The 14,801-nt window shown below is 35.8% G+C and overlaps 1 protein-coding gene across 1 annotated transcript; it reads left to right on the top strand.

Moving 5' to 3' along the window:
* The first annotated feature begins 6,411 nt into the window (after positions 1–6,411).
* LOC109243200 (COBRA-like protein 10) lies at positions 6,412–10,428 on the top strand. Its single transcript, XM_019410109.1, has 3 exons — positions 6,412–7,197; positions 8,009–9,454; positions 10,101–10,428. The coding sequence occupies exons 1-2, from the start codon at positions 6,621–6,623 to the stop codon at positions 9,427–9,429; spliced, it is 1,998 nt and encodes a 665-aa protein (XP_019265654.1). The 5' UTR covers positions 6,412–6,620; the 3' UTR covers positions 9,430–9,454; positions 10,101–10,428.
* Positions 10,429–14,801: the final 4,373 nt, after the last annotated feature.

Genomic DNA, 14,801 nt, shown 5'->3' with positions numbered 1-14,801 from the left:
AAGGGTTTTTAAAAGTTTTTTAGGTTCGTTTAGTTTAATTAATAGTATAGGTTCGTACAAGGACACGAATTAGTTGTCCAAATTAATCTAGCTACCTTGTTGCTTTCTCTGTAGCAATGTAACAAAAACAGAATGTCCAAGTACCTGGAGTGTATTATTTTTATATTGGATATCAATCTATGTTTGATGTATTGCAGGATAAATTTGAGAGTGTTGACATGGATATCCATCGCGATCATATTTTAGGATGGACGAAAGAGTTATGGAACAAATGGAGAGGACAATTGCATGCAAAATATGTGAAGGGCAAGCCAATCCAAGAGGCTCTTAAGAATGTGCCCAAGGGGGTAGACAAAAAACAATGGGAGTAGTTGGTAAAGGAACATTTTTCTACAGAAAGTTTTCAGGTTTGACATAATAACTAATTATGTAATTTTATTTTATACCGTGATCTTTTAACTGATAATTTATTTATAGCATTTGAATTTAATGTTGTCACTCAAATATAGGCGAGAAGTAACAGGAATGCAGCAAATAGAACTAAGTTGAAGATGCTTCATCACATTGGTAGCAAGCCAATTAGAGAGATTATTTATCAAAAGGTGTTTTCATCAAATTTATTTTTGCTTAATATTGACGAGACGTTATTTGACATATTTACTTTTATGTAATGGGCGTAAAAGATGGCAAACCACCAGATTTGGCAACTATTTTTTTCGAGACTCGCAAGAAGAATAACACACTTGTTGATCCTGAAACAATCGAGAAACATGTGCGTTTGGTTAATTGAACATGTTCTTTACTTTTAGTTATTATTGGATCTGACAAAAAAATTTCTATATACTTTGTAGGCTCAAATCCAGGAATTGGTGCAGTCTGAACTGTCACTTCCTAACATGGAGATTGTAGAAAAATGCTTTGGACCTCAAAGTCATAGTCATGTATTTGGCTTTGGGGGTGGATTAAAGGCGAAAGATTTGAAAGGTGGAACTGCCTCAAAAACTGAATTATTGGCTAAGATACGTTCAACTGAAGATGAAAACCAATCTTTGAAGGATCGCCTGTCTAACTTGGAAAATGAGATGAGAGAGCTGAGGCAAGTAAAAGAATTAGTATTAGCGCAACAAACTAATTTCCAGCCTCCCGTTCAAGAGAACGACTATTCGGATCCTTGATGATACCAAGTGAGTAACAACTTACCTGAAACCTCAATTTATTTTGTTGATTTAAGTGTGTGTTATTATATATCATTTGCGGAATTTATTCTTCTGTTGATTACGAATTTGCTTTTTGAGGAATTTATTAAAATCTAGTAAGAGAATAATTGCAGAAGATAAAATGAATTAAATATGTTGAGGCAAAAAAGAGAGAAAAGCAGCAATACTGAAATTCTTTTTCTTTATATAGTCAAACCTAGTTATGAGATCCTAGCTTGACCTTACACAAGAGTTGCTTGACCTTGACGCAATCTCAATTTGCTAAAATATTAGCTAACTTGTATTGGAATGTCACTTCCCAGTTCTGTAAATGGGAATGACTCATAACAAAGTATATAAGTTGAAGGTGTAGTTTCTATTCTACACAAACAAGGATGTCTTTTAGATTTTTCTCATTTCTGCATTATTCAAATCTAATGATGAGGCAAGAAACATTGCTTTTGCTCATTCAATTGCAGAGCTTCTTTGACTAAGCATTCAACAGCTTAATTTTCAAAGAATATAACAGTAGTCACTTCTTTAGTGCATGTCACATAGAAGGGGCTATGGACCTAAGGATATAACATGTCTAGCTGCAGCCAAGGTGCCTCAAAAATTGGCTTGTGAGAGGAACTCAATCTGGAAGACTTGCAACATGTGAGTCTTGCTAATGTAAGCCATATACCTTAGGTTAATATTTGAAGAATTTCACAAGGGGATTACTTTGAAGCCGTAGTGATTTTCCGGCATTGAATACCATGAATTTTTGCCAAGGCTCTTTTTTAAGCAATACCTAGCAGATTCTGAGTTTAGTGGGCAAAGTTACCCAGTACTTGTGCTAGTAAGAGGTAGCAGGTACCTAGTGGAATAGTTGACGTTGCCCCCGACACCGCCTTCATAAGAAAAGGCTCTCCGAGAAGCAGCAATTGCTTGTCGGAGATCTTCCTAGAACTATTACCATTTACGTGTCAAATATCCAAAAAATCTGTTACTATTTACTTTTAACTTTAAAGCTCTCACAAATACTAGTTTGTCCAACCCTTGTTGAAACCAAGTATTCGGCATGTTATCCATGTTAAGACTATGATGAGATTCGAGGAGACAAACGTTATGCGAGCTAAACAATAAACAATCTGCTCTTAGTATATATTTAAGAGTGAATCACCCCTACTAGATAAAAGAAAGGAACGTCTTGGCCACTCACTGTAGGATGGAATGATCTGAGGATCTTCCAAATGCCTAATCTAGTTCACTGCCTCTTGCTGCTTCATTACCTGGTTAAAATTTCACAAGCAGAAATCAACAATTAGCAGAAGCTAAGGTTTGTTTCTTCTTTTGGTTGTGTTGGTTTGGGGCGGGGAGGGTCTATTGGAAACAACCTCTCTATCTTTATAAGATAGGGGTAAGCTCTGCTCCCATATGCCTACTTGCCTTACTGCTACTTGAGAGATTTGCATTTAGTTATTCTTGTTCTTGTATGCCTAATCTTTTCTCTTTAATTTAGTAGTGCCAAGCTGAAATTTTTAGCCTTTAGGTTCTCAAGCTTGCTTTTTGCATACACCTACTAAACTTACTGTTCTTTTTGTCAATTCCCATACCTACTGTGATAACATTCCGTCTACTTGTTATATATAGTTTTTCTAACTGAAATTTCTTATTTCTTCTGCAGGTTTTGGATATTGAAGTTTACAAGAAGCATATTTTTGACGACATATAGATTAGCCATCATTTTGCTGGGAATTTCAAGAAAATTTTACATTACAATCGAGAGATATTAGTGATATGTAATTTTTTGCTAAATGTTTATGAACACTATTGTGACTAGCTTACATCATTGATGTACGGTGCACTAACTGATGTTGAGTATTTTTGGTATTATTTTATGAAAGCAACATTATCTATATATTAATATTCCCGATTTCTCGTTGCAAATTGAATGCGATTTAGGGACTTGTAACTTGTTTCTTTAGGGACTAGATTGTTAGTCCTTAAATCCTTTTTAGGAGTAGAAAATTTGATTGCTAAATATATATGTAGCTTTGTAGCGCTGGCCTGTTAGACATTAGGGATTGACTTTAAATTTCTCCGAAAAGATATAACGACCAACTTCTAACTGGTTGTGAAACGTTTTAACGACGACATTTAAACTAGTCGCGAATATAGTTTAAGGACCAGGAATTTAGTCGCTAAAACATACAAATAGGCACCGGAAATATGGTCCTTAAAAACCTTTTAGGGCTAGTTTTAATCTGGTCGCGAAACAGATTTAGCGACCAGTACTGTATCTCGTCCTTAATGACCTTTAGCGGCGGAAGCTATAAGGACCAGGTTATCTGGTCGTTATTAACCATTTGGGACCAATTTCTTACTTTTAGGGACCATTTTTCCCTTCGCTATTGAGCATTTTTCTTGTAGTGTTTCCAAACAATTTTTCTCCTTCAAAACGATTGGTAAGTGATTTCTAACTTATTTTCCTTGCTTCTTAACATCTTTAAACATAATTTCAACTTCAAAACAAAGATTTTAATGGGGGAATTTGGGAATTTAGGGTAGAACTAGGGTTTCAAAATTTGGGGGTTTTGGACCTCAATTTGAGGTCCGATTCCAAAATAACTTATATATCTGAGTTCATGGGGGGATGGGCAGTCGGGTTTTGGTTCGAACCTCGAGTTTTGACCACGTGGGCCCGGAGGCGTTTTGGGACATTTTGAGTAAAACTTTGGGAAATTTACTTTTCATGCATTCAAATTTATTAGATTAGCATTTGTTGATACACTCAAGCATTTGTGACTAGATTCGAGCGGTTTGGTGGTGAATTCGAAGGGTAAAGCGATACTAGAGGCTTGAGTTGAGTTGGAGCATTCGAGGTAAGTGTTTGATCTAACTTTGGTTTGAGGGAATAGGATTAGAGTATTATTTGCTAATTGCTAAATGTTGAGTACGGTGTATAGGCATGGTGACGAGTATCTATACACCGGTGTCTAGCATGACCGTGAGTCCTTGCTTGTGCTTATTTGGGATTCTGTAGTGACTCCTTCTTGTTTAATTGATGGACTCGATATAATGTGAACAATATGAAGAGGAAAAATATGAATTGTAAACTCCTTGGAGTGTTGGCTCGAAATATGACACGATTAAGACGTAAGAAATGAACGAAAGAAGAAGAGTTGTAATTACTCCCTTGCCGGGACGTGTAAGTTAATGTTGTTACTCCCTTGTCGGTGGTTAATGGTTTATTTGTATTCTCCCTTGCCGGGATGGTTGAATTGATGCTTGTTCCCTTGCCGGGAAATAATTATATATTATGAAATGGGATCGTGTGGCACGCCGACCACTTATATATTATGAAATGGGATCGTGTGGCACGCCGACCACTTATATATTATGAAATGGGATCGTGTGGCACGCGAACCACTTATATATTATGAACTGGGATCGTGTGGCACGCCGACCACCTAGATATATATATTATGAAATGGGATCGTGTGGCACGCCGACCACTTATATAGATTATGAGATCGGATGTGGTTCCGCGTTTACTTCTGATAAATTGTGTTCATCTGTATTTCCCCTAAGCATGTCCCCTCCCTGCCTTAGCTGGTATTTTCTGTTGTTATTTCATTGTACTTGTTTATACATATACACCTGCACAGGTTGTTTTTGGTAGGTCCTGTCTAGCCTCTTCACTACTTCGCCCGGGTTAGGCCAGGCACTTACCAGCACATGGGGTCGATTGTGCTGATGCTACACTCTGTGCATTTTTGCACATGTCTAGGTATTGAGCAGCAGCAGCAGCATTAGCACGGGGGCGAACCTTCACTCCAGAGAGACCCGAGGTAGCTTGCAGGCGTCTGGCCCGGCGTCTCCCGTCTATCTTTACATTTGGCTGTCATCTCATTTTACTCGAGATAAACAGATTATGTTTCTTTCATACTTTGTATGTAGTACTCCCTAGATGTTCGTGAGTATGTGACTCCAGTCCCGGGTAGAGATATATGTGTTGGAACTTCTGTATTATTGATCATCTATCTACATTTAAGTCTTCCGCTTATGATTTTTAATTCCGTCGCCTTTATTTAACGCTGCTAATTGTTAAAAAGGAATAGGTGTTTAATGAAAATGCTAATTAAGTTGGCTAGCCTAGCTCTCATTAGTAGGCGCCATCACGACTCCCGAGGGTGGGAAATCCGGGTCGTGACACATGCATATAATTGTAAGACATAATTAGGAGTAATAAGTTACCAATTGTAAGACATAATTAGGAGTAATAAGTTACCAATGGCTTCATCTAAAGTACCCTATTGAGTAAGAATTGGACTGTCTTGTCCGTCATGCATGTATTATGTAAGGGACTGAAAGTGATGCCTTTTTCTGATAGAAATCTTAACTATATTCATATGAATAGGACAAAATTTGAATTTATCGAAGTATTCGTAATTCTAAGTTGGTCAAAATTGTAGTTCAGTTCAAACTCTGCTATTATGCAAAGTCTACATATTACAAAGTTGTCATGTTGCACGAGACTAGACAATACTAACAATATATATTACAAGTGTTTGGAAGTGGTACAGATTATAGAGCGAGAGTATCAACAAGAGATCCGCAGCCTCAAAGTTAAAGAATCTGTCCGATGAATACTTAGTTTAATTTAATCATTGTCTATTGCTAATTTTACTGAGACATTAATGATACGAGGTGAAACTCTTATCTATACAGTATGCCTTTCGCGGGACTGTTGCAGATTTCTGAAATGATTGCAGATTGTTGCAGGTGCTTTGATATTTTTCTGACGAAACTGGAGACTTATGGAAGAAATATTAAAAAAGACAGAATTTTCATACAAGAATTGTTCTGCATATTTTTGAAAAAATGCAGATGACGAAATGAAAATCTGCAGTTGAAAAGAGGTCTCTGTTTTCTTTGATAGGGCGTAGTTGTGGCTGAGAGGAGCGTATTTTCTGTTGCTTTAGGCCTTAGGACTGCTGCACCAATTAAGTTCCAAATATATTGCCATGCATGCATGCATGTTCAATTTCTATATATGATTGGCATGCTCTAATGACCAATAAAACAAATTCATTTAGACAATACTACCCCCAAAATAGCATCCGTAGAAGTTTACGTCCGCATGAATCGCTAAAATTAGAGGAAGAGAGCAAAGCTGAACAGGTCTTACATTCTTCTATCTCTTATAATTCAACATTTTTTCTTCCTGTGACGTCCATTTTTTTCCCTTACCACCTCCTGCGCCGTTGTGTGCTTTCACACGGCATCAGCTGGTGGTGATCGATCCTTTTCCCTTCACCGGCCGCCTGCTTCCTCCGCTTTCCTCTTCCCTTTTTTTTTTTTTCGTCAATGTGATCCAAAATCTGAAAATATATTTAACAACATCATTTCTTAAAAAACCATATTTAATAGTCCTCCATGGTTATAACAAGCCGTAAAGGAATGCAAATTCCATGGAGGGCTATCTCTTGGGTCGCATTAGTCTTGTTTTTTCAAACATGTAGCGGGCAAGATTATGGCGGAGAGGAAAAACCGGCGGCACCACCACCGGAGCAAGAGCATTGTGATGGAATCTTTGTCACATATAGTTTCGAGGGACGAGACAAAGTATATCCATTGGTGAAGAACATATCAGCACAAGCATGGTCATTTAAGTCCATGTTAACGGTGTTGAATACAGGGATTTATGAGCTGAAATCCTGGAAAGTTTTCGTGGGATTTCAGCATAATGAGCTGTTGGTATCCGCGGATGGAGCGGTTGCAATTGACGGAGATGGATTTCCTGTAAAAGTAGGTAAAAATGGTACAACATTGGCAGGGTATCCACAGTCCGATTTGAAAACGGCTATTGATACCGCAGGAGATTTTACTCAAATGTCTGCTCAAATCAGTATTAAGGGGACGCAATTTGGTCTCAAAGATAAAGCAACTCCTATGCCTAAAACAATCAAGCTTGTCAATGAGGGATACAAATGTCCTGCTCCTAAGCGCTATAGTACGTATGTCTTTTTCTTTCTTTTTGGGGGTATTTTTTCTCATGGTGGTCTGAAAATTTCAATTCTTTTTACCAGCATATAGATCCTTGGCACTGCACTTTAAATGATAGGAATAAAAATGTTTTTTCCAATTTAAGCATTGGGTATTCGAAACCCAATAGTGCAATTACTCTGAATACCTCTGAAACTCAGACCTAGCGACAGAAGTAGGATTTTCGCCAGGGGGATTCAAAAAATAAAAAAGTAAGCATGCGAAGAAGCTAAGGGGATTCAATATATATATATATATATATATATATATATATATATATATATATATATATATATATATATATATAAAAGGTAATTTTCGGCGAAGGAGGTTTAACTAGCTCCACCCCTGCTCGGACCCGATAACTCTAGTCAAGAATGAAGGGATTCCAATTATTCTATCATATGTGGCGTAAGAATACACTTATTCTTGTAACAATGAATGCGTTTACATTGCTATGTTTATTATCTACCTTATAAGTACCACAAAGGCGTTGAAACTTTTGTAAAATGAAAGAACCAAATATTCCCATGGTTCCCTGATCATCAGATAATTCTGTCTCTCTCTCTCTTTCTCACGCAAACTAAAAGCTGTGTTTCTTTCTTCTTTTCTGAATTTCTCTTCCTCTTTTAACCTGTAACGCCATTCCCCTTCTCCCTCTTCCAAAGAAACATGTGTTTTCTTTCAATATAATTGTGGAATGAATTTTTGGGTGAAATTTGCTTTTTATGTATTACTATTATCCTTCTAGAAGGTTGACCTGTTAACTCTTTTTGCAGCAAGTTATATGCATGTTTGCTGTACGAGGGATCCTAAATTCAAGGCCAAGAATGTGACCACCAAGTTCATGCCTCGTCGTTATGGAGATCTCTCCATAACTTACGATGTTCTATCAGCGTACACGAACAAGTACCAAGCCCAGGTCACTATTGATAATCTCAATCCTTTGGGCCGTCTTGATCACTGGAACTTAACGTGGGAGTGGATGAGAAATGAGTTCATTTACAGCATTAAAGGTGCCTATACTCACAAGAAAGACCCTTCTGAATGCATTTACGGACCTCAAGGACAATATTACAAGGATTTCGATTTCACTACTGTAATCAATTGCCAAAAGAAGCCACTCATTTCTGATTTGCCTAAGGAGAAAGCCGACGATGATAAAGTTGGGAAATTACCTTATTGTTGCAGAAACGGGACTCTTTTGTCTCCTATCATGAATGAGACCCAAGCAAGATCCATTTTCCAGATGGAAGTTTTCAAACTCCCACCTGATTTAAACAGAACCGCCTTAAATCCGCCTCAGAACTGGAAAATTGAGGGTACAATTAATCCATCTTATCAATGTGGACCTCCAGTCAGAATAGATCCATCTGAATTTCCAGATCCTAATGGAATAGGAATTATTACTACAGCAGTAGCTAGCTGGCAAATTACTTGTAACATTACTCGTCCGAAGCCCAAAGGAGCCAAATGCTGTGTTTCTTTCTCTGCTTATTATGCAGACTCCGTTATCCCATGCAGCACTTGCGCCTGCGGCTGTGAACAGACGTCTAAATGTGACGCGAATAGAAAGCCGCTGCTTCTTCCTCCTGAAGCACTTCTTGTCCCTTTTGAAAATAGAGAGGAAAAGGCTAAAGCTTGGAACGATATCAAACATTTAGGTCCTCTGCCTAAGAAACTACCTTGTCCTGATAATTGCGGGGTGAGCATTAATTGGCATGTGGATAGTGATTACAAGAGTGGATGGACTGCTAGAATAACTCTATTCAATTGGGGAGATGATGCTTTTGAAGATTGGTTTACAGCAATTCAAATGAAGAAAGATATAGCTAGTGGCTATGAAAATGTTTATTCATTCAATGGGACAAAGCTGCCTAATAGGAACAACACTATATTTATGCAAGGGTTGCCTGGTTTGAATTTCTTGGTTGGAGAAGTTAATGGTAGTAATCCTAATAAGGATCCAAGAGTGCCTGGAAAACAGCAATCTGTTATTTCTTTCTTAAAGAAATACACACCACATATTAATGTTGCAGGTGGTGATGGATTCCCTGCTAAGGTGTTTTTCAATGGAGAAGAATGTGCTCTTCCACCAGACTTGCCCAGCATTGCATCATTTAAATCCAAAGTTGGTTTGTTGCCTGCAGTTTTGCTTGCTCTCTTCACTTTTCTTCTTTTGACGGATTGGTTACACTGATCATCATCTTCCACCTTACGAGCTGGTATGATCCCAATATAATTCAGGAAACCACTCACTTGTGTTTTAACACTCCATTCGTTTCAATTTATGTGAACCCATTTGACTGGGCACGGAGTTTAAGAAAAGAGAGAAGACTTTTGAACTTGTGGTGTAAAATGAGGCACATATATTTAGTGTGGCTTATAAATCTTTGCATAAAGGTGAATTGTTTCTAAATAAGGAAAGAGATCATTCTTTTTGGCACGGACTAAAGAGAAAATAGGTTCACGTAAATTGAAAAAACGGAGGGAGTATACTTTTTGGTAAATTTTTACTGCTCCCTCGGTCCCATTTTATGTGACATACTTTTCTTTTAATTCATCTAACAAAGATTGTCACAATTTTATATGCTCAAGTTGTTAATTTATCATTCTCACTTACAATTTAATGATATGATTTGCTGGGAATCATTTTCATAAAAGTTTATATTTCTATGATAAGAAGGAAGCCTGAGAGGACTTGTAGACTCTTACCACTATACATTAATTTGTTTTTCAAATTTGGTGTCTAGTCAAACACTACCATGTCAAATGGGGGAGTATATTATTCAATTTTTGCTCTTTTTTTATTTTATTTTTTATGAGTAGAATTATTGTCCACTGATGCTTGATCATCTATATTACTACAAGGTTTGTGTCTTGCACTTTTCTAGAGGCAATGGCCATGAAGAGTTGGGAGTGCAATGAAGAGAACAGGAAAAGCGACCATTGGATGATTCTGAAGTTGAAGACTGTAATCAAGTTGACACATCAAAAGAAGAAAAGAAAAAGAAAAAGATGTTGTATGCTAGATGAATTTGCTCGTTTATATCTCTTTAAATTTATATTCAAATGATAGTCCATTGCTTTTCTTGTTTAGTGAGCTTTGGGTGATGAGAATTGGATATTGTTGATTCATTGTGATGTTCTTCAAAAGAAGTTTACAAGTGTGGCATGGATAATAGGCTTTAGATTTTGATGCTGACTATACTTATCTGTGGCAGAATCAAACTTTTATACAAGCGGGTACAGACCTCAAAAATAATCGACGATGAAAGAGATATTGAGTTAACAAATAAACATGGTATACCTAGTGCTCTTTATTTTGGTTCTAAAAATTTGCTTATATATATATTAAAAGTGGGAAGCCCCTAAGTCTAAAGTTAAATTACAAAAATGCCCATAAAAATGATGGAATCTTTTACCCCATTTAATATTAGTTAATAATAATATTCTATTAAAAAGAATAAAACAAATTTGAAGTGTTCATTTTAGAATAGTTGTGTCCGTTCAATCGTATAATAACTAACCTTTTCATTCAATAATAGTCTTTAGCCGTTGCAACCTTTAGAGTTAATGCTCTACTACATAGCCAACCGATGGGCATCATCGACAAACAGCGAATTCAAAGAGATCTTCATTTTGCCACCTTCTCATATAAATGATTATTCTGGTATAAATTTAAGTAATTCATCTCATGCCATAAAAATTAAACTCCTTGCCTTTTAGTGGTATTTTTCTTCTACTATATATATCTTCATGTGTGTGTTTGAAAACTAACAACAATGGGAATTCAATATGTTGTATATGCATAAAAGAAAAGAAGGATCTAACAACCTTACTTGACCTAATAATCGACAAGCTGACAACCATCCTCAAGGTCAGGAGTTACTTTTGTGACTATAGCCAATTGTCTACCTAAAAAACAAAGGAATAGAAAACTTCGAGATTTAATTTTTCTACGTTTTTCCATTCTTTAGCTTTCCTAGACTAAAGGAACCAAAAATACAATGACTATCGTTAAAAAATTATCACTCTACCATGCACGTCAAGATACACTAGGTTTGATAGCGACATTTCAATATGAACCGAGGAGTGACCGCCTATATACGCCTTTCCACAAGACTAAATTATCATGCTAACTGAATGGAGTTTTTCATTGTTTTACATTCTCCAATAAGTCATCAGAAATAACATAAGAACTTTTTTGAATCATTTAAGAGCTATTATGTTATAATGGTCATTTAGGTCGTGTTAATCCTAACCACTCTTCACTGCATAGAGAAGCCGAAATGACTTTTACTAACAATACCTTTAAAAAGAAATTTGACAATAACATTCGCAATTAAAAAAATTCAAATGGCTTATCCTTGGAAAGAGGCGAAAAAATTAGTAACCACACTATTTTGTGGTAATTCTTTATAAAAATTTATGAATTAGTTTTTAGCACATTACTTTATATTTATCACTAAATTAATTTCATAATTTTCATGTTAGCAACAACGAAATTACTATCGGAGAAGGATGAAGTGGGAGAAGAGAGATAATAGTTACAATTAAAGGTAAGTTAGAATGATAAGTTTTCATGAAAAATATTTAGTTTTTTGTACTATATAAATAAGATAATGTAATTTATGCAATTTCAAATTTGAAGTGGAGCCTTGGTGTAATTGGTACAATTGTTGTCATGTGACCAGGAGGTCACGGGTTCAAGTCGTGGAAACAACCTCTTGCAGAAATACAGGGTAAGACTGCGTACAATGACCTTGTGGTTCGGCCCTTCCGCGGACCCCGCGCATAGCGGAAGCTTAGTGCACCATGCTGCCCTTTTTTTTTTAGTAAATTTTAAAATTACGTTATAGGGAGATTTTGCTAAAAATCACATGTATCTAATTGAATATTGATTGTTTATCTTAGTAGGATCATGATCCAATCATTTTGACCTAGACAAACAAACTATTGTACGATAATTTACATTGATCATTAACATATATAATTTATTNATGATCCAATCATTTTGACCTAGACAAACAAACTATTGTACGATAATTTACATTGATCATTAACATATATACTTTATTTTGTCATGTATAATATTTTCTTTAACAATATTGATATTACTTTATAAAATTGTGTATTACATTACTCGGACATACAGGTGCAACGCACGTGTGTGTATATATATATATATATATATATATATATATATATATATATATATATATATATATATATATATACACATCAGCTTTTGGGTATGTTTACCCCATAGATGAGAGAGACGTTATTTTCAGACGATTCAGAATATGGTCTCATCGGCCTAAGTTGAGGGTTACCCCTCCAGAGTTCACAGTTACAAAGTGGTACGCTCGGGCCGAGTACGGCACCGGGTGCCGGCCACGCCTCTTCAGGTTTGGGGCATAACTCTCACGTACGGTAATACAAGTAAGCATGTAATTCTATCACATATAAAGTAGTACTGAATTAGAGTGGAGTGAACTGAGTAATAGAGTACAAGAATACACATCTTAGATTTATTGAACACATGGAGCATGAGGGTTTTAATAAAGTTCTCTACTAGGAGAGTAAGCCTCAATTCAACTCAACTTAAAACTATATGCTCACTGCGTTTCACGCGTCCTTCAACAAATCCCGATTTACAAGTATATCTACATGATAAAGGGATTCAGTTTACATTAATACAAGAACTAAAAGTATAACTTAATTCATTTAGTTCATGAATATTTAGGCTTAACCTGTCCAACTTGTGAATTCTAACTCAATTTGCACAAATTAAGTCCACACATTTCAAGTTCTATCCATTAATAGATTTAAACAGTCGTCAAGTATACCCCCAAGTTACAATAATCGACACCCATTAATTTTGCACCATCTTTCACCATCACGCTTATATCCAAAGTTTCAAGAACTCGGAACAAAGATATAACTGATAAACTAGCATAAATAATGTTATTAATTACACGACATCAACTATTCTGATATTTTCGAAATATTGATAGTATAACTTTAATTTAAGTGGGGGCATGCTACCTTAATCCAAATGTATTTACGTAGTTGAAAAGCTGTAGTATTTAATAAAGAATACTTCTTTTAAACCCAAAGGATGCTCATTCACCCCATCCGTAATCAAGAGCAGAAAATGACTTGAATTTGTCAGAATGTCAATGAATTGGGTAAAGTATGCTATATTCCAAAATTTATTCTTTAAATTATATATGATGATACCCACAACAATAAAGATGTACATAATACTCTATTACCTTGAATTTCTTCTTCTGCTCTTGAAACAATGCTCGAGGATACCTATTTCTCCTTTCTTCTGTTACTCCTGCATTTTTTTTTCTGTCTAAGGAATTCCAAACCCCTTGCCCTTAGGGGTCGTTTGGTACGAGAAATTAGGTGGGATTAAATTTATACCTTGTTTGGTTGGAGGTATAAATTTATCCTACCTCTAATCAAACAAGGTATAAATTTAACCCCACCTCTTATCCCACCTATACCGTCTTATTATAATCCCATAATCTCGGGATAATTTAGTCTGCGTACCAAACGACCCCTTAATCCTCCCACTATCAGACGTGGGCTTGGCCCATTATCTCATTATTTACATAGTTTCTTTTTCTTCTCTTATTTTTTTCTCACTCTTTGTTCAAATTATTGTTTCCAGCACTTTAGATCCATATCTACCACTCGCGGGTATATTTCCAGATTATATGGGTGAAGTTTGTGGGTCCTTATACTCCCCTGATATTTTAATTATATTATTAAATCCGTAATTACTGGAATTTTAAGCCTAGAAACTTATGGGGCCTTACAGAAAACTCAAAAACAAAGCAACCGTGGAAAAGTAAAATGGGATTTACGATTTTTTTAGATCTGAAAGTGTAATAGAATTTTCTTTCTTTTTCTATTTCTGTATTTTAAATAGCGTCGTATGAATAATGAATTGGAGAGTTGAAGAAGAAAGGGGCATGAGTGTGGGTCTGAACGAAAGAAGAATGGGAGAAAGTTGCAACATTCATTTATCCGTATGTGTTGTGTGTTTATGTAAACTTTTTATCAAATAAGAGCACATTTAGGAGTAATTGGAAAATAAGGTGGAAGAGAGAGATTATAGAAAGTGCAAATGGAAACGGGCATACGTATGTGTCCAATTTGTTAATATTGTTACTAATCTTTAATACTCCATTTTTTTATGAAAAATATTTTCCACTCACTTGGTCTACTTTGTGACGCACACGATAGTAATTGGTTAGAAAATTTGACCTTTTCTACGTGGTGTAAATAATATTGATGGTGATGGAGTAATGGACTAGTGGTAATGGTAATGATAATTGTCTAAATTATATGGAATTTAAGGCCTTCTACTTTTGTTGATAATTTCTTGCACGCAAATGAAATATTCCGTCTATAATAATTTGCACGAAAGAATAGGGCACTGACGTGAGTTTGCCCCACCTTCATAATTGCAGCTTTACTTTCCCATCTTAACATTCGTTATTTTCTTCCTATATGAATTTGATTGTAAACAGACATAATTTACACATAATG

Source organism: Nicotiana attenuata, unplaced genomic scaffold (genome assembly GCF_001879085.1).
Source record: "Nicotiana attenuata strain UT unplaced genomic scaffold, NIATTr2, whole genome shotgun sequence".
NCBI classification, from domain to species: Eukaryota; Viridiplantae; Streptophyta; class Magnoliopsida; order Solanales; family Solanaceae; genus Nicotiana; species Nicotiana attenuata.
Note: the sequence above shows the minus strand (reverse complement) of the source record. Positions and strands in the feature narration are given on the sequence as shown.

What these genes read in the sequence shown, in the direction of transcription:
- LOC109243200 (XM_019410109.1), top strand. Translation starts at nt 6,621, where the DNA reads ATGGTTATAACAAGCCGTAAAGGAATGCAAATTCCATGGAGGGCTATC. An exon ending in TCCTGCTCCTAAGCGCTATA is followed by an intron (nt 7,198 to 8,008) that starts GTACGTATGTCT and finishes CTCTTTTTGCAG; the next exon opens with CAAGTTATATGCATGTTTGC.